Source organism: Perca flavescens, chromosome 7, assembly GCF_004354835.1.
Source record: "Perca flavescens isolate YP-PL-M2 chromosome 7, PFLA_1.0, whole genome shotgun sequence".
NCBI classification, from domain to species: domain Eukaryota; kingdom Metazoa; phylum Chordata; class Actinopteri; order Perciformes; family Percidae; genus Perca; species Perca flavescens.
Genome location: NC_041337.1, coordinates 14,496,925 through 14,516,895, shown reverse-complemented (window position 1 = coordinate 14,516,895; position 19,971 = coordinate 14,496,925). Strand labels below are relative to the sequence as shown.

Below are 19,971 nucleotides of genomic sequence, written 5' to 3'. Positions count from 1 at the left end.
TGTGGTGTAGGTTCGAGATACTGATCACCAAGTGTTTTGTGTGGTTTTGTTGCTCATTCTTCCATGTAGTTTATTCATTTATTTGTTGTTAAAAGTGGCAACAGTGAGCTCAGTTACTGTATGAATGACATTCCCATGTAATAATTCCCTATTTGCAATTCCTGTACCACGGAAAGCCCCATGGATTATCATTTAAGCATTTATATGTAAGTAGCAGTTTACTGTTGGAGTTGGTTGAGTTAGAGCTAATTTTATATGTTAATCTACATTAAGTGCATCATATGTTATAAATGGATCACATATTTTGTATGTAAAATCTTAGTTTGAAAAGTAGGTAATAACTACAACTGTCAAATAAATGTAGTGGAGTAATAAAAAGGTGTATTTCCTTCTGAATATTTGTGAGGTACAAGTATCAAGAAGCATCAATAGAAATACTCAAATACAAGTACCTCAGGTACTTGAATAAATGTAACTACTATTGTAATTCTAATACTGATAGACAAAGTAATTGTAGTAGCCTGGTTATACCGGTTATTAAGTGTTGTAGTAGTATTCCTATTTTTCTGTGGATGTTGTAAGTCTCTCAGTGAATCTTTTACAGTAACTTAAAGTCCCTGACTAAGGAGCTATTTTTGCTCTTGGTGAGGTTGATTGACGGCTGCCTCCCGTGCAGCTCGGTGGACGACGTCATCTCTCAGCTGGGATGGTAGGGGAGGGGGCGGGGCTTCCCGCTCTGCCCTGTTAGGTGTGCTTTAACTTTCACAACAAGCCCGGCGAGTTGGAGCGACAGGCGTGCCCGGCGAAACTTAAAAGAGTCGTCGCGGACTTAGCTCTTTATCTTCAACAAAGTGTAAGGACCGATGAAAATACACAGCTCTCCTTCTCTCTGGGGAAAATGCACTGGGAACAATTTTTCCGTTTGACGAATGGAAAGGTGAGCCCCTTTTTTGCGCGCGTTAAGGTCGCAATTCTGTGACAGAAGATTATTTCTCAAAAAGAGCTAGTTTGGGGTAATTTCTGTGTACTTTTAGTCATTTGTCAGAAATAAAGCTTTGTATGGAGTTTTGCTTTGTACCGGAGACGCTGTGGTCTGACTGTTGACTGTTATCATTAGTCATGCAGGTGAGCCGCCGTGGTAATAATGACGAGCCTTTTCAGAGGCTGAGTGGTGGATGTCTACTCTAACTCTTTCCCTGGTCCTCCCCGGCTTTTTGTTTTTCTGGGTGGCTTCTGGGCCTCCAAGCTGTGCTGTCAGGTTCAGCTGTTTATTTTGTGTGCATGCTTAGTGATGAGAGGGATATTTCGATTACAATCCCTTTTTTGAGCGTTTAGCTCCAGCAGTATCGCAGTATCTGTATGTTCTTCCCCCCGAGGCGTTGAAGGAAATGAATCACATTGGTTCTTGGCTGCCTGTGATTGAAGGTGCTACTAGGTTCCTCATCTTTTCAGGTAGAGTTAATATAGTTTTAGGAAAATGCATGAAAAACCCAGTTTTAGATTTTTTTGGTTTTAACACAAATGCCTTGTTTGACAAAATCTGGTCAGTGTCTGAACTAAACAGACAAATAATTTTTAATCTGTCAAACTGTTGTGAGCAAAAGTCTAATATCCTGTCAGTCTTGTCCTATATTGTCGCACCCTGAACAAACAAAAACAGAGATTTAGAGCTGCAACAATTAATCGATTAGTTGTCAACTATTAAATTAATCAGCAACTATTTTGATACTTGTTTAATCGGTTTGATTATTATTTTTTATTAAAAGCAAAACACCTGATTCCAGCTTCTTAAATGTGAATATTTTCTGGTCTCTTAGCTCCTCTGTGACAGTAAACTCAATATCTTTGAGTTGTGGACAGGACAAGAGAACGTCATCTTGGGCTTTGGAAAACACTGATCAACATTTCTCACCATTTTCTGACATTTTATAGACCAAACAAATAATCGATTCATTGAGAAAAATAATCGACAGATTAATCGATAATGAAAATAATTGTTCGTTGCAGCCCTACAGAGATTAGGCTGATACTCTTTTCAGTCTGTTCTTGCCTGTTTTCCAAAATAAAAAGAGACTTGTGGATAGCTGTGGATTCACACTTGGAAACATTTAGTTTTGTATGGATTTGTGGGAAATTATGAAAGTCATTTTTTTTTCTTATACTTTCTTTTCTTTGTAAATGAATGGAGAGGAAAAAAAAAAAAGTCTTTCATCTTCCTCTTTAGACAAACTGACCGTGAGTGGCCTTTTCAACTGTCTCAATTTGCCCTTCTCCCTGATGACTGGCTGCAGAAATGCAGAAGCCTCTGTTTTCAGTGCGTGTCAGCAAAATGACTGAGAACTCTCAATAGGCAACTCACACTTTTTTCATCCCCTTTTTCAACCCCCCCCAATTCCTCCTTTCCTTTACTCCCCAATCTTCCTCTCTTCTTTTCACTGTCAGATTGACCGGCTGGAGGTGAGCGGGCTGGGACAAACACCCTTGGCTGTTTCATGTGGTGCAGACGGTTCATTCCCTGGAGGTGAGGATGGCACCCCAGACCCTCAGCGCACAAAGCAGGCAATCGCCCAGCTGCAGCAGAAAATCCTTAAACTCACAGAGCAAATTAAGATCGAGCAGACAGCCAGGGATGACAACGTTGCAGAGTACCTCAAACTAGCCAACAATGCTGACAAACAGCAAAGCACACGCATCAAACAGGTAAAATTAGGAGTTGTTGCACTTTACTAAACTATTAATATGTATATATCGATAAGACAAATTAACCTAGGGGACTAATTGTTTTATATTTTTAACAGGCTTATGTAATAGGGAGGGAGCTTCCTAAATAAATTTTAAGTGGAGTGGGTTATTGCAGTGTAATGTGTGTTCCCCTCACTAATAGAAGCCTGTTTGTGGCCGTCAGGTTTTTGAGAAAAAGAACCAGAAGTCGGCGCAGACCATCCAGCAGCTGCAAAGGAAACTCGAGCACTACCACCGGAAGCTGCGGGAAGTGGAGCATAACGGTATCCCACGCCAGCCCAAGGATGTTCTGCGGGACATGCAGCAGGGCCTGAAGGATGTCGGAGCCAAAGTCACAGGCTTCAGTGAAGGCGTGGTGGACAGCGTGAAGGGAGGCCTCTCCAGCTTCTCCCAGGCCACCCACTCTGCAGCCGGGGCCGTCGTCTCCAAACCTCGTGAGATTGCATCGCTGATTCGCAACAAATTCGGCAGCGCTGATAACATCCCCTCTCTTAAAGACTCCCTTGACGACCCCTCAGTGGAAGAAGGTGTGACAGGGGCTGGCGGACGTTCACTGGGCAGCGTTGGGCATCACCTCCAGCCCAGTCCCAGGTATGGTAGTGAGGAGGACTGCTCTAGTGCTACATCAGGCTCAGCGGGGGCCAACAGCACCACAGGTGCCCCCGGAGGTCCCCCAAGTTCAAAGGGCAACACACTGGAGAGGAGTCAGAGTTCCAGCCTGGACATGCTGCTGCAGGAGATGCAGGAGCTAAGGGAGGGCCAGGCAAGGCTAGAGGAGAACCTTGATGGTTTGAAGAGCCACTATCAGAGAGACTACACAGTTGTTATGCAAGCACTGCAAGAGGAACGCTTCAGGTACAGAGAGAAAAGAGGAAATACGATTGCGTGTATCATACATTCCTAAAGGGTTTATTGTTTAGCACAGGAACCAGGAAGAACTATTGTTTTTGGAAACATACTTCTAAATACAATACTGATCATTCATATGGCTGTGCTGTTGTTGACATATCACGGGCGACATGCTCTGGAAAGCTTTTATCATAGCAAGTACACACTGTAGATAAAAAACATAACCTGGACCTAGACCTCGTCTTTATACCTTGGCGTCAAAGCACATGTGCCATTGTCACATGCATTATGAAGATGTTGAGTGGCAATCTTATTATTTGCTATGAATCCCCCATAACCAGTACTATTACAATTACTCTGTTGCCTGAACAAGTTGCTCTAGCAATTAAACTTCTAATGTTACGAGCTTCATAGGGTTGCACTATATGACCTAAAATCAAAATCACGATTAATTGCACATTTTACCTTGATTTCTTTTTTTTTTGTCGTCATAGTGCACTGGCAAGGTTTGTACTGTGGAAATGGGGAAAAATACGTCGATAACCGCTTCAGAATATCGAAGTCGATACATTTTCGATTAATCGTCCAGCCCTAGAGCTTCATGTTAGTTTTGTTGTTTTGAGACAGCAGTTGAGAATTTCACAAAAGTGACAGACACCTGCACCGTTCACAAGTGCCCTCTGAGTACAAAGATCTTTGGTGTTCTTTCAGCCCTTGTGCCAGCTCTGCATATCTCGTCTTTAGACTTGGACGTCTCTGTGCAGCTTTTGTTTTGGTTTGTCTGTGGGCAGTTGGCCGTAAAAAAAACACCCTCACATTCCTCCAGAATGTTCTGACAAGAGGGCACAAAGATTAAGAGGGCAGGACAATGGAAAGGAAGGGAGATATAGTGAGCTGCTTGCATAGTAAAAGAAACATGAGCATTTTTCTCCCTAAAATGTCCATAAGAGTCAAGAGCGGTCTGTGTTTGTCCTCTAAGACCAAAATAATAGCGATTAGAACAGAATGACCACTAAGGATCTCTTCAGCCCACCTCTTGGGAATAATCATTCAAAAACCTGTCATGTTGCTAAATATCTTCTCAGGGACTGAATCCATCTCTTGCATAACTAAGAAATGCCTAATATTTGACTTTCTAAACTAGGGCTGCAGATAACGATTAATTACATTGTGATCAATGTAGCGCTGAATCGGTTAACCTATCAACAGAAAACTAATCAACAACAATTCTGATATATCTGTTAATTACATAATTTTCTATAAAAAATGCAAAAAATGAACTGCTCCTAGTTTTCCCAATGTGAATACTTGTTGGGTTTCATAGTCTTCTATAATAATTATTGAATATCTTTCATGACCTTGGGCTCTGGGAATACATGATTTAGCCCTTTCTCTATTTCTGACATTTTATAGACCAAACAAATAATCAGTTAATCAAGACTGTTTATATTACCTACCCTGACATATTTAGTACAAATAACTCATACAGACATACACAGAGGCAGTCTAATGTTTATTCTTGTGCTATGTTGTCCATCCAATTGTATGTGCCTGCCAAAATGAACAGCAGTATAGATCCCTCTCCTCCTGCTGGGTACCTCCCATTGGCCACTCTCACACTGCTGACTCTCTGTGATTGGCCAGTTGGATCAGCAGATGAGTAAGCGTGTCCTAATCTTGTCATGGCAAGTCATTAGTTCAGTCAGGTGGCATGTGGTCAGATGCCTTCAGGGTCTGTTCCTACTAATTCCTGCATGTCTTTCTTTAGTCTAAGCTAACTATGCCCCAGACTCTGACGCGTGTGTTTGTGGGTTCAGGTGTGAACGTCTGGAGGAGCAGCTGAACGACCTGACAGAACTTCACCAGAATGAGATCCTTAACCTCAAACAGGAGCTGGCCAGCATGGAGGAGAAGATCGCCTACCAGTCCTATGAGAGAGCCAGAGACATACAGGTCTGTCTGACAGGCTAACGTCGACAAGCACACCGCCCTGTCAGGAATAAATTAACGGCTACAAAAATCAGATTAGTCGAAATTACATTTTCCTAGTCTCTCGTTGTACTTAAAATTGGCTGTTTAAAATTCAGTCTGTTGTACAAATGATCTGTCAGAAGGGGATGATGAGACTTTTAAGAGGATAAAGCAAAGTGTTCAATTAAATGACAAGTTCTGGTCCTCACTTCTGAGTGATGAGTCATTGAAAGCCATTACAGAATACCTAATAAACACTCAAGTAACTGCATTACATTTAAATGAATACAGAAATGCACTACATTTTTGCACTTACTCATACAGATACTTGTGTTGATATTATCATTGTCTTATGGCATTTTACTAAAGAAATAAGCCACTCAAAATAATTTCATACAAAGTTATTTAGGTTTTGTCCATATTTAATAGTTTTTATTCCAAATGCCCTTGTCAGAAGTCTGTTCTCACAGTGATGCTTTTGTTCTCATAATGTTACTTAATGCTCTTGTCACTAATCCTTGCTCCCTGGCCCTTCAGCCAATCTAATGCTCTCAGCCTTTTAGCAGCACGCGCAACAGCTGCTACTGAATTTAGCCAGGTAGCTCCTGTTAACTAGAGCAACAACAAGGTCATTCTGAACTATCTTCAGAATAGCAGTGACAAAATTACATTTCACAATGAATCATCATATAAATGATGTTACAATTTCCTATTTACGTAGTATTCTATATTCTTTTCATTATATCATGCAGTCTTTATTTATTTTGCCATTTAGAGTTCCACACTAAGAGGTCTTTCAATTGAAAGTGCTAAAGAGAGCTCAGCCTCACTTTAAGTAGTTGTAAGTTAATTTGATCTGCTCAGACTAGACGTCAAGTGTAAGGTATTCACCCCTCAAACAGCTAAAGGCAATATCTCATTGTCCATGTTGACTGTAAACAGGAAGATTGAGACATAAAATCCTGTTTGTCTGTAAGCTTTTCTGTTTGTTCAAAACACAAGCATGTCCTTGTCATTGACTCACATTACGTCTGTCCTTTCCTGTTATCTATTATAGTGTTGTGTTTTTTACACGTGTATACCTGCATGAAGTGTATTTACAGTTTAAGTTGCCCCGCTGCTGCATTTCTTTTCCTCGGAAGCAGGAGGCAGTAGAGGTTTATTTATGTGTATATATATATATATATATATATATATATATATATATATATATATATATATATATATATATATATATATATATATATATATATATATATATATACACACACACACACACACTCATTCATTCAGTGGTCACTCTGTTAGGGACACCTGTAAAATCTAATGCAATCCAATACAACAGCTCAACCATAAATTGTACCTTTACAAAGTTAATAATGTTCATTTTGATTGACATTGTCAGAGAGGTGTTAATTTACTGTTCATTATTAAAGTTGTGGATGGATTTCAGTGATGTTGAACTGGATTGTATTGTACTGAGAGATGCTTCTAATGTTTTATGCACCCCATATACAAACATGAAAGGGCAATAATATTAAAATAACATTTGAATATAATGCAGTCCAGTACAGTAAAGTGGACATTAAGTATATAATATGTTGTGGGTTTAGTTCTCTTAACTCCTAGGTGACTTTGCTGAGGTTTTATTTTTTTCCTTCTGCATATCTTCTGCAGGAAGCATTGGAGGCGTGTCAGACCAGAATCTCTAAGATGGAGCTCCAGCAGCAGCAACAGCAGGTCGTCCAGTTGGAGGGGCTGGAAAATGCCACTGCCCGGACCCTCCTGGGTAAACTTATCAATGTGCTGCTGGCCCTTATGGCTGTCCTTCTGGTCTTTGTCTCAACTGTGGCCAACTGTGTGGTCCCGCTGATGAAGACGCGCTTGCGCACGCTCTCCACCCTCCTCCTCATCCTCTTGCTGGCTTTCTTGTGGAGAAACTGGGACGCTCTCTCGGGGTACACGCACCGCGCTCTGCAGCCCCCAGGATGACCAGATTGAAGCCAGCACATGTTGCTTTGGTGACACCAGGTGATGTAACTTTAGCTGCAATCATGCAGGAAGTTTGAAGAACGTGATTGCCGTTAGAATGGCTGCGTGGCCAGGCACGGAAAATACGGCCAAGCACGTACGCACACGGAATCAAGAAAAAGTGGAAGAAACGGGAGTAAAACTTGAGAACACTCATGATTGTTATTTAGGAAGGAAGGAAGACTGTTTACATTTTTAAAAACGAACTATTGTGTTGCTGAATGCAGCATTGTACTGTTTTTATCTTTTAGAGTTTAATCAATTATAATGTTATTATTTCTAATAATATTATTATTTTTTTTCAATGTTATTTTATTCAGTACCATGTAGCATTATGCTCTTCTCACTCTACAGGACGGGGAGCTTAGTCAGGAAATTGGGTTGGCGATTTGCTCCAAAGGCCCAGTCCAATTGTTGAGACATGGCAGTGTGATAATGTGGTTGATTGCCTTTAGGAAATGAATTTTTACCTAGCTGTGATTGGTAGATTTGAACCAACGAGTACATGTACATGTACAACATGTATTTGAACTTAGATCAAAACCTTCCTGGGAGTTTCTTGCTGTGATAGAATTTGTTCATACAGAACATTTTGAAGGACTGACCCATGACCTTTGAGTGTCAGATGACTAACAAATTGTTTTGTGCTTCCTTACCATTTCTAATAGCAAAGATCACATGCTTTTACTTATTTCCTTTTTTAAGTAAAACAAGAACTGTGTTTAATAGGGGGGATTATAACTGAAACACAAAGACAGAATGGGCCAGCTTGAGAAGGAAAAGCTACAATGCGCTACTCACCATAGAAACGGCACATAAACACACAGAGAACATCTGGTTATTGTTAAAGCATCTAGCCATACTTGCAACATGTAAACAATGCTGCATGTTTTCATTAAGAAAGAATACATGGGAGCCAGTTTTGTGTTTTAAAAGCAATGACACAAAGCCATGGTCCAAGTAAAATCAATTAGCCAGGATAATTCTCTCCCCTCCCGCCATATTTGATGTGATCAGGTCAGGAAAGAGAGACCACTGGTGCTTATCCAGCTCCATCTCAGTTGGAACAGGAATGCTGCTGCTTTATATATACAGTACAAGTCGTCTCCACTGCCGTGTTAGTCAAATGCACACTGATATTGTACTCTTTATCAGACTTCCTTATTTTTCTGGCCGTCCGTCTTTTTCTACAAGTACACCATCTTATGGTGTAATCACCCAGTGCCAAACCTTAGTCTACCCAGGGATGCCTGAGCACCCAAAGGGTCCAAGCTAAAAGGAAAGAAAGGGGAGGTTGCTCAGCAGGTCTTGCTTTTATTCAGATACAGTATGCCATGAATGTCTTACGTGGATGTCAAGGATGTATCTTTTTGCAAGGGAAATCTGTTAGAGAATTCACAATCTGAACATGAACTTGACGCCAGATCTTTAGTGGTGTGGTTCTGCACCTTGCCTCCTTGAGTACAGTTCATTGGCTGGGTCTACAGTCTTTATTGCTCTCTCTCTCTCTCTCTCTCTCTCTCTCTCTCTCTCTCTCTCTCTCTCTCTCTCTCTCTCTCTCTCTCTCTCTCTCTCTCTCCTAGTACATTAAATAGTTCATTCTGCATTTCATACTGAGAAGCTGATTTCCATACAGATAGCGAGATCATTTGAACTGTACAGCTGCACTTTAGTACATGGCTAGATAACCCATAAGTCAGGCTGAGGTTTGAGAAACCTTTGATAGACACTTTAAAAGTTGTCACTCTTAAGACAGTATGCCTCTGTGGAATAAGAGTTGACTCAGGTCAGGATCACTGTCATCCTTGTCTAAAGATAAAACCCACAGGGAGGAATTTAATTCATTTCTTGTCAAAACGTCGATAAACTTGATTCTTCTCAAGTTCAGTGTTGCTAATGTGAGCACAGCAGACAAGTTGAGAGTGAGCTGACCTTTTGACCTCAGCTTGACCTTACAGTAACACCTATGATGTGGGCGTGTGTGCTAAACCACTCCAGTGCCTTCTGATGTCCTTTTCTAAGTGTGGAATAAATAAAGTGCATTCCTGACTAACTCACAAGATTTTTTTTTTTTTTTAAACCAATGTCTGTGTGTGTATTGTTAGGGGTGCATGTCTACTGTGGGAGGATTAATAACTTCGGGATGAGCTGACTGCACACATTTTGTAGTCTGAATCCCCTTTTTAATAGTCCCTTCTTGCAGGTTCCTCATGTACCCACTAGATGGAGCTCTTTTGCCTGTGTTGAGTTTGTGTGAATGGTCTTCTATTAGGGAGTTTGGGAGTCTGAACACAATGAGGTGTTGCACCTTATCAGGGAGGAAACAGGTTGGATGGAAGGCCCCTTTAACCGCAGTCTTACTGCCAAAAGTCCGAGTGGGCCACCAGGGACAATCTTTTTATTACAAACAGTCCCCCCATTTTATTCTACCATTTCTCATATATATATATATATACACACACACACACACACACACACACACACACAAACACACCCTATTTCCGTTGAATGACGTGATTGAGCAGCACCACACCACAGCACTCAGTCACACCTCGCCGGTGATATCTGATGCTGACAGCTTTGACCCACACCGAGCCTTATCCCCGCAGGACCTCCTCGTGTATCACACGCACGCACACAGTGTTAAGACTGTTGGTTGTGTCATTGTGCTGTGCAGTTGGGGGGTCATTATGTTGCACTTTATCGGAGAGCTTTCCTCCTATTCTACACTGCCAGATTTGATGCGCATGGCTGTGCGCCAAGGTAAACACGGGACGCACTTATCTGTCCTACTGAAAGCTGCAAGTGGTGACAGAGAGGAGAGAGTGAGTCCACAGTAAATAGGAGCAAGCGATAGCGCACGGTTTAGCATCAACTTTAATTATTGCATGTATTCAGAGATAACACTTCTCGGGCTCGCCTGCAATTTATGCAGTGTCTGACACATTCGTGGTCGTATGCCTACTAGGGATCATTCATTTCTATTCAGAGATGTGAGCATATGCACACTCCATCCAGGGACAAAAATGCTAACCATATTCGTGCATTTTTGAGTGGGGGCGCATGTGTTGTGCTTGAATATTTATGAGGTAAAGAGCGCAAGAAAGCTGTGTTGGAAAGATGTGTATGTCAAAAACCGGAAAGGTGTGCTGATGTGCCCATCTGGTAGCACTTTCACGGTGCTTACCGTGCCGTATGTGCCCAAAACGGAACCTTCCAGATCTGCAGAACTAATCTGAGAGCCGAGGGACTGGGGAGCACAGGAGGTGGGACGGTGACCCGTCATTAACCCCCAGATGAGCGGAACCATGCAGGGATGGAGATTCATCAAGTGACCCGTCTTGAAAGAAACAGTAGGCCATTACAAGTGACAGGATGAGCTCCCATTACATCTTAAATAATATTAAATTAAGTTGTTATTATTATACTTATAGTATGATCAGAACGAATTAGTTTCAAATGTAGCTGAACATGAAAAAAAACATTTAGGTCCAATTAGGTGTCATAATTTAGTGAGCTACATCCTTTTGTACAATGACCAATCATGACATTATATGGAGGCAGTGCCACTCTTTAGGTTTCACGAATTGACGCCCCAAATTTGACTTATATTTGTACTTTTATTAGTCTTATTATTTATTATGAGACAATTCTTGAATACGCCGGACTAAAACATGACTCCAAACAAGTTTGATCACTTTTGTGCGGGCATGACATTGTCCAGAAATTGCATATTAACAAATCAACTTAACAATTATTATTTTTAATAGGCTATTGTTTAAAGTCATAAAAATCTCAACGAGATATTGTGGCTCAGTTTGCCTCGGGAGAGAGGCTACTGAGCTGCACAGTGGGAAGAGAGGGACAGGGGAGGCAGCCTGAAAAGGAAGCACGACTCGCTTATCGCGTCATTCTGGGTTTAGGCGTTGAGCAGGAAACAGCCTTTCCTCTCGGATTGTCGCAGTAGGAACAAACACACAATTTTGTCTTTGCTCAATGCACCTCTCGGCACAGAACACGCGGAAGCCGGTCAGAAGGAAAAATGCCTCCTTCGATAGAGATAGCCGTTCTGATTCTCGGCGTCCTGGCTTTGGAGACGCGCAGGAGTGCCAGCGCGCTGCACATCCAACAGACGTTCGCGTCTCCAAATCAGACAAATAACTTTGTGGTGGACCCGGTGTCCAGAAAGGTGTACCTGGCCACCGTCAACACAGTCTACCAGCTGAACGGGACCTTGAGCATCGAGGTGGAGAAGAGGACCGGACCGGTGGAGGATAACCTGTTGTGCCATGCGCCACAGCTGCCCCAGGCTCCGTGCGAGCATCCCAAATCCCTCACTAACAACCACAACAAGCTCCTGAAGCTGGACCGAGAGCAAGGGGTCGTGGTGGTGTGTGGGTCCGTGTATCAAGGCTTCTGTGAGCTCAGAAAAATGGAGAATATTTCGGAGATAGCGGTGGAGTTCCCACATAAGGGCGAGAAGACCGTTTTTCCCAGCATGCTCAATATCGCGGCCAATCACCCGAACGCATCCACTGTCGGGCTCATATTCAAGAGCCACGGGGGCAACACCCGGCTTCTTGTCGGGGCGACTTACACAGGGGCTGGTACCCAGTTTTTCCCCAAGAACCACAGCAAGGAGGACCTGCGCTTTGAGAACACCCCGGAGATCGCCATCCGCTCCTTGAACATTAAGGATTTATCCCGACTTTTCACCTATGACATTAACCCTTCAGAGGATAACGTATTCAAGATCAAACAAGACGTTAAAACCAAAAACAAGCTGGACTTCGTCCACGCTTTCATGCAGAAGACTTATTCCTACATCGCCTTCAATAATGATGCGAAAATGGGCCACAAGGAGAGCCAGCCCAACAGCATCCTCGCCAGGATATGTCTGGATACCGAGAACCCCCGAAAACCCAGCGGGCCGGAGAGCAGGAAGCTCACTGAATCCTACATCCAGATGCCTCTACAGTGTGGATTTAACGGCAACATTTACAACCGGCTGCTGTCCGTCTACCCCGCTGAGATCCACACAGACGACGGAAAGAGCACAGAACCGTACCTGTTTGGAGTGTTCTCCAAGGCGGACAGAAAGTCTGCTCTGTGCGCTTTTAAGTTTGGAGACATCGAGGAGGAGATCCGACAAGGCCGCAGGAACTGCTCCAACTCTCCCAGCAGCGATGTTCAGGTGCTGGACAGCGTTATCCAGGGCTCCGGGGCAGCCTGCATTCAGAAGGGAAACCTGGTGGTAAGCGCTTATAGAAATATAAAATTTGAAATTAGTATAGTTTGATTTGCATGTTTTGCAATTTTTTTAATACATTTTATCAAGTGACGTTAGAAGTCTAATTTAAAAACAATGGTAAGTAATCGACTAATTGAGGCATTCCACTTGAACCAAGTTTCTATAAACAAGTGTCAGTATCTGGATGGGGCAGAATTAGTTATCAGTCACAACAATGTTTTCATTTATATTTTAATTTCTTATGTATGCATTATTTTGTAAACATTATTGGATTCAAAATGGATATATCCCCAGTGGAGAAAGCCTCGAGGTGATGAACATTGGAGCTTTAGTTTAATTAGTACCCTTTTTTTATAATACCTACCACTGCAAACCAGAGTTCCTTGTAAGTGTAAACAAACTTGGCCAACAGTGGTGGAATGTAACTAAGTACATTTACTCAAGTACTGTACTTGAGTACAACTTGGTGGTACTTGTACTTAACTTGAGTACTTTCTTTTCATGCCATTTTCTACATCTCCTCCACTACATCTCAGAGGGAAATATTGTACTTTTTACTCCACTACATTAATCGGACAGCTTTAGTTACCAGTTACTTTAAAAATTAGGCTTTTTGCACAGAAAACACATGTAGTTTATAAAATGCGATGTTTTATTATTAATTTAACTACTCAACAATATATAGGCCTACAAGTACAGCTGAAATGATTAGCTGATAAGCTGATATCTGACAGAACTGTTTTTCCAGTTTCTAAAATGTGAGAATTTTTTACTTTTACTTTTTTTTTTACTCTTTTTACTTGTAATACCTTAAGTACATTTTCCTGATGACACTTACATTCTTTTACTTAAGTAACATTCTCAATGCAGGACGTTTACTTGTATTTTTACAATGTGGTATTAGTACTTTTACTTCTTCCACCACTGTTGGCCAATAATGCCATCTGATTCTCATTCATGAAGGTCCTTACATTTGTTCTGACCCTAAGAAACAAGACAAACTCACTGATGACTGCTACATCTCTGGCTGTTTCCATTTCTGGTTACAACAGTTATCATCTTTAGCCCTGAGGCTCCTGACATGATGGCTGTAAAGATGCTTCAGAGCCATGCTGGGGGTTATGGGAAGGGTGAGATTCCTCTCACACCCAGCAGCTCCATGTCTTATCAAAAAATGAAGCGAGGAAGGGGTCAATAGTCTACTTTGGTTATCAGTTCAAACTCAGACAGAGTTTTTTTTTATTCAGTGTTGCTGGTAGCTATAACTGAACCACAAATTTAGCACATAATCAGTGAATAAATAGCAGCTTTGTAGTCAACATACAGTCAGATATTAGGCCTATCTTGTTTTCAACTATGCTTCCACTCACATACCAAACTAAATATTTGCCCTTAAGGAAACTCAAGTCTTGCATGCTATATTTACCCCTTGTGTTTTTCCTCTATATTGATGATGACTGATAATAAAGGCAGATAAAGCTATGCATAGTTTCATAGGAATGCAGTAAAATTCCAGCTTTTCATTGTGGTTGTTTTACTGACACAGCTGAGGTCAAAGGAGGCTGTCTCGCGCCCACTGTGGTGTCAGGTCAGAAAGTTGCCCTACTCGCTGGCACTGTCTTGTCGGCTGTGGCCCCGGGGCCACTCCTCCTGTGACCAGTTTTCTGAATACGATCTCAATTGACCAGCAGGCCTTCGTCAGATAGACAACTGCTAAGTTCAAAGTGGTTTAGAGTGGACTTTTTTGCTGTAATACAACCTACTTACCACTCATAGAATAAAGCTAGTCTTTCTTAAGTTTGACATTTTGTTGCCATGGCCGCTGAAATGTGATCTTTTTTTTAGTCGACAGTCTGAAGGCCAGCACTGAGGAAAAGCCAGACACAATTTATGATAAGAGAGACAAGGCCGCGAGCAGAAGGGCCCGTGGGAAACGACTCTACAAATATCCACTGTGCTTAATTCTTTTTTTTTTTTTTTTTTTGCCTTTGCATGCTCTAAAATATTCAGAGAATTCCCAATAGATCCTGGTGCTCATCCAAGCATGGCACTAATGTTTTATCATTGCCTGCTGAGGATTTGACAAAAGCAGAGTCTTATGAGTGTTGAAGACCCTTGTAAGCCCTTTTCAAGTATTCACTGGGATGTCTTAAAAGTGATTTAGAAGAATGAGCGGCACCATTGTGATAGCTACTATCAGCTCTTGTATTCCACTTTTCTTTCATCATGCAGCACTCTTTTTGTGCTCTGTTCTCTCCAGCTTGCTAATCAGTATGGCGTGCTTCCATACGAGAGCTAATGAGCATTAAACTGACTCGCATTTTGTCTGTGTTGTAGTTGCAGCCCGAGCAGCTGGACTGCGGTGCGGCCCACCTACAGCACCCTCTGGCCCTACGGAGGTCCCTGAGGGCCATTCCTCTGGTTGAATACACGGGTCTCACTTCGGTCTCGGTGGACAATGTACACGACCACACTGTGGTTTTTCTGGGAACCAGTAATGGACGACTTCGTAAGGTGAGACACATAAGAACCACCACCAGCACACACACACACACACACACACACACACACACACACACACACACACACACACACACACACACACACAGTTCTTATACAGTGGTTCAGCGACAAAAAGAAACTTTCCTAAACTATCATAACCTCAGGTGAAAACACAGTTGCAGCAGATGGTCACCACTGAATGGAGTTAATTTTTTTTTTTTTTTTTGTGATCGAGCCCTTAAGCTTGGAAAAACAGTAACAGTTACATAGTGCTTCTCTGATGTGGCTGCTGATTCTTTTAATAAACCAAACTTAGGTGTGTGATGAAACACTCAGTGGAATGTCTGCTTTCATCTCGTAGGTTCTCAGCACTGTCAACCCCCCAAGCCCCTCTGCTCCATTCATCCATGACCCATCACGGCCCATTAAGTAGTCCTAATCATGTGCTCTAATGTTCCTCAGACCTGGTTATTGTCTGAGAGATCACCAGAAAGCCATTTAACAAGAGTGGTTGACGAAGTATGACCCAGCACTGCCGTATGTTGGTCTGCAACATCTGCAGAGGGTCCGGCTTGTGAAAACCTTTCCCTTCCAATTAACAGCATTCCTTAATTCTGTCTCAAACCCATTCCTAGTCACCCCTGACTGAGCTGAGAGGCAGCCTGCCTGCAAGCGCCACAAGCTGCTCCTCAGCTGTCTGTGGAAACAACATAAACTGACTCTGAAAGCTTTCTGACCCTATTGTTTTGAATTAGGGTGGTACCTTTTACAACATTAAAACCATTCTGCTGGAGGGGTGTTTCGTTTTGGGTCTGGTTAAAGAGCTCCTTGTTTCCTCCCCAGATAAAGGCACTGTTTTAGCCCCAGCTGCGCATGCAGTAATTAGTTTTTGGATGGTTTATACCAGATGCACAATATTGGTTGGGATGGTGTAAGCAACAGTGTATATGAGTGTGTTTGTGTATGTCTGTTTGCATGATTGCATGTTTGACTGTTTTTAGGTGTTTGATTTTGTCTGTAGGCCAGTGTAAGTGGTTTAGTGATTTCATGTGTTTACTCAGATGAATGCACACCCTGTGATTATGTGCTATACGTGTGTTTTCTCAGTGTGTGTGTGTGTGTGTGTGTGTGTGTGTGTGTGTCAACCTTGTTATATAGGGAGCATAGTATTTCTGTGACCTTGGGCAAAAATGTACTCTGTGCCTTTTAGCTTTACATGTCTTTTATTGTTTGTGTGTGTATCTGTGTGTGGCAGCGTCTGTCTGTGCCTCAGTGTGTGCGCGTGTGTGTGTGTGTGTGTGTGTGTGTGTGTGTGTGTGTGTGTGTGTGTGTGTGTGTGTGTGTGTGTGTGTGTGTGTGTGTGTGTGTGTGCCCTGAGGATAGAGCTGTTACAGAGGTTAATGGGGCTGTTAGTGTGTGTAATGTGATTCTGACTGTGAGTTTGGCTCAGACTAAACACAGGGGAACAGTGGTTGAGATTAAGTTAGGCCTCTTTTACTGTCTTTGAGAGGGCCCTCAGTGAAGTAATTTGTAATTACATGCATTTTTTAATGAAGTCTCTCCCTCCCCATTACAGCTGACTTCCATTTTCTGCTCCTTGCAGTGGCCACCTTTATCTCACTCACTCTCCTCCAATTTTACTCATCAGTCAGTCCAACCCTTCACTTCTTAGTTCATCGCGTCATTGTCCCCTCTCATACTCCGTTTCAAATATAAAAGGCCCTTTGATTCATTTTGCGAACAAACAGACTTTATATCTTTCTATCTTGTCCTCTCTCTCCTGCCCTACCTCCATCTCTTTATTCTCTCTCCTTTACACCCAGGTACACATCCATACAAGCACACACACACACACACACACACACACACGGAGAATGAGTGCACAGCAGCTGAGCACTACTTGGTTGAATAGGGTCTTTCATCCGCAGGCAGATAGACAGAGAATAGAGTCAGTGGGACCTGCCAGTACAGCAGGTGTTTTGTTGGTTGACCTGGTGGCGCTCTCCTCACTACTCCTCCTTTCTGCTCCTATTCTGCTCCCTGTCCAGGTGTGTGGGCTGCTGTTTACTCGCTCCTCACTATGTCACTCAGCTTATGTGTTTGAAGTCACTGGGGTGTGGGGTGAACAGCTGCTTACTATCTCCAAGGCTGTGTGTGTGTGTCTGTGTGTGTGTGTATAGATGGGTGGGTGGTGTTGAAAAAACAACAGTGATATTTGGAGGCTGAGATAATGCCTCTCATCACAGGTTAAGCCAATGGTTTACTAAGCTTCTGTCTGCTCCAGTTTAACATTAACCAGCACAGTCTCGGTGGGTGGTGATTGTTCTGTGTGTGTGTGTGTGTGTGTGTGTGTGTGAGAGGGTGTTTGTGTGTTTAACAGATGAAGAAGTGACACAGCCCGTGCTTGTCACCAGATGCCGGTCAGTTTTGCCAGTTCCTCAGGATGTCTACATTGAGGGAGAACCGACAAATCGCAGAAATAAGAGCTTTCACTGTCTGCGTAACAGGAAGTCTCACTCAGCACAGTTTGTTTTTCTACACAGCTCTGTGTGTGTGTGTCTGTGTGTGCGTATGTTTGTGCGTACGTGAGAACATGTCCCCCATTTTATCATCTAGAGCCGCAGGAAGGCCAGCGTGTAGATAAATCACTGCTCGGTAAAACCAGATTAGGCACACCTCTTAAACAAAAGCTGAAACCTTAAAATATATTTGAGGGTCGAAACAAATATTTTGAAATAAAAAAAGGAACATTTTTGATGAAGAAAAAGAAAGTACAATTAGCAAAATCTGTCAGTTATTGATACATACATGCATACTGTACATTCATTTTAGTTTTTAGTGCTGTCTTGTCAGTCAGGTTCAAAGCAGCTAAAGTTTCCCTATAAAAGTAAAAGTGTTTATCTTCCTAAAACACCTTAGTGCTAGCAGTAGCAGTTTCCTCAGAGTTTGAGGAGTGACCACAATGTGGATTGCTTGCATGAATCCTCTGCCAAAAGCAGGTAGAGTAAGTGAATAATAAAGGTGCTTCTGCAGTGCCGCTGAGCAAATCACTTGAATCTGAATTTGAACTGAGCTGCTTAATCAACAGAAAACGACTGTGGTTATATTGAGAAATTCTCAAATATTTGAGGAGTTCTTTGGTGTGAATGTGAAGCAAATTGTTGCTCAGTTGACATTTCCCAGTTGATTAAACCTTAAGAAAATATTTTTGCAACCTTATGCACCTGTTCCAACCTGTGTCCTCTGCTCTCATGTCTTTTTCGCAGCTGACCCTCTTGGCGAACATGACCGTGGCCAATCAGTGGATACTGAAGCTGGCTGCCGGTGAAGCAGTCCACCACATCATGGCCTTCGACCCCAACGACAGCAACTTCCTTTATCTCATGACCTCTTACCATGTAAGAATCTGGATGCAGATGAGGCTCCGGTCTCAAGACGTCTGTTTATTCTTGCCACCCCTGTCAGTGATTTATTCATGTCGGCATAGAAGAATGATCGTAATAGCAACAATCAGAACTCATTTAGCATCGAGTGAATCCCCCTCAGCTCAATTTAGCTGAACACTCACATACTTGTGGCAAAGATAGACACGTGTGCAGACGTTCAATAGGTATTCAGTGCTGCATTTCCAAACCGATATGTTTCATAACACACAGGACAGGATGTGGTTGCACCTCCAGCAGAACTGTACAGTGCAAATGCACCTGATTGTTAGTTTAACCAGTTTTTCACTCAGCCCAAGATAACCTCTTTAAATTGCTTGTTTTGTCTGCTCAACTATTCAATGCCCAAAGACATTTAATTTACAAAATAGAGAAAAGCAGCAAATTCTCACAGAACCAGGGGATGTTTGGAGTTTTACACGATGTGTTGATTGACATATTGTTTTCATCTGATATAGTGACACTGTTTAACATGTTGCGGTTGCGACTTTGAGTTCGTGAAAAGCGCTATATAAATTAAATTTATTGTTAATATTATTATCTGCAGATGCTCAGGGTGAAAGTGGCAGACTGTGACCAGTGGAGGACCTGCGGTGACTGTTTGGGAGCAGGCGACGCCCACTGTGGCTGGTGTACTCTGGAGAATCAGTAAGAAACACACACACACACTTTGTTTTTGTTTCTCTGTCTGTTTGTTATCCATCTATCCAGTTAAATGTCCCCCTTAGACTCTCCGCCTCTCTTCTGCTGCCAGTAAAACATAAAATTCAATAAAATTATCATATGCTTTGTTGTCACGCACATGCCACATGCTTTTTAATGTAATCTGTTTAGAAATTGGAGAAATGTCTACTTTCCGTATTTAAGCAGTGATCCAGCTGCAGCTGTTTTTGTATGAGTGGTTAAGTTAATGCTTATTTTGAAGCAATAAAAGATCAGATTGATGGTATAATAAAACAATTTGTGGTTGTCAATTTCATACTTAGCGTTTGAATCGATAAAACCACTGAGGCACGCTTGCTGGTTTTCATCATCCTCATTCTCAATGTCAAAATGTAGCTCAGCTGAATGAGTCTTGGCAGTAAGAGAGTATGTTTTGGGGTTGGAAAGCTGTTGTTGGATCGAGCAGAATTGATTTGCTTTTCATTTGGCCTCACACTGGGGAGTAACATCATTGTTCGG

The 19,971-nt window shown here is 42.2% G+C and overlaps 2 protein-coding genes across 11 annotated transcripts in view; both read left to right on the top strand.

Moving 5' to 3' along the window:
• Nucleotides 1-9,646, top strand: part of tmcc1a (transmembrane and coiled-coil domain family 1a) — a 53,510-nt gene extending 43,864 nt beyond the window's left edge. For 9 of the 10 annotated variants that reach the window (XM_028582901.1, XM_028582893.1, XM_028582900.1 and 6 more), the window contains 4 exons: nucleotides 2,443-2,700; nucleotides 2,906-3,597; nucleotides 5,409-5,544; nucleotides 7,240-9,646. In XM_028582901.1, coding sequence (XP_028438702.1) covers nucleotides 2,443-2,700; nucleotides 2,906-3,597; nucleotides 5,409-5,544; nucleotides 7,240-7,554 — 1,401 coding nt within the window. In that variant the 3' untranslated portion in view covers nucleotides 7,555-9,646. Of the gene's footprint in view, nucleotides 1-764; nucleotides 938-2,442; nucleotides 2,701-2,905; nucleotides 3,598-5,408; nucleotides 5,545-7,239 lie in introns of those variants that run through there. The other variant, XM_028582903.1, reaches the window with a different exon arrangement.
• Nucleotides 9,647-11,470: 1,824 nt separating this feature from the next.
• Nucleotides 11,471-19,971, top strand: part of plxnd1 (plexin D1) — a 65,335-nt gene continuing 56,834 nt past the window's right edge. Inside the window, exons 1-4 of the mRNA XM_028582171.1 lie at nucleotides 11,471-12,847; nucleotides 15,182-15,358; nucleotides 18,613-18,744; nucleotides 19,337-19,437. Coding sequence (XP_028437972.1) covers nucleotides 11,636-12,847; nucleotides 15,182-15,358; nucleotides 18,613-18,744; nucleotides 19,337-19,437 — 1,622 coding nt within the window. The 5' untranslated portion in view covers nucleotides 11,471-11,635. The remainder of the gene's footprint in view (nucleotides 12,848-15,181; nucleotides 15,359-18,612; nucleotides 18,745-19,336; nucleotides 19,438-19,971) is intronic.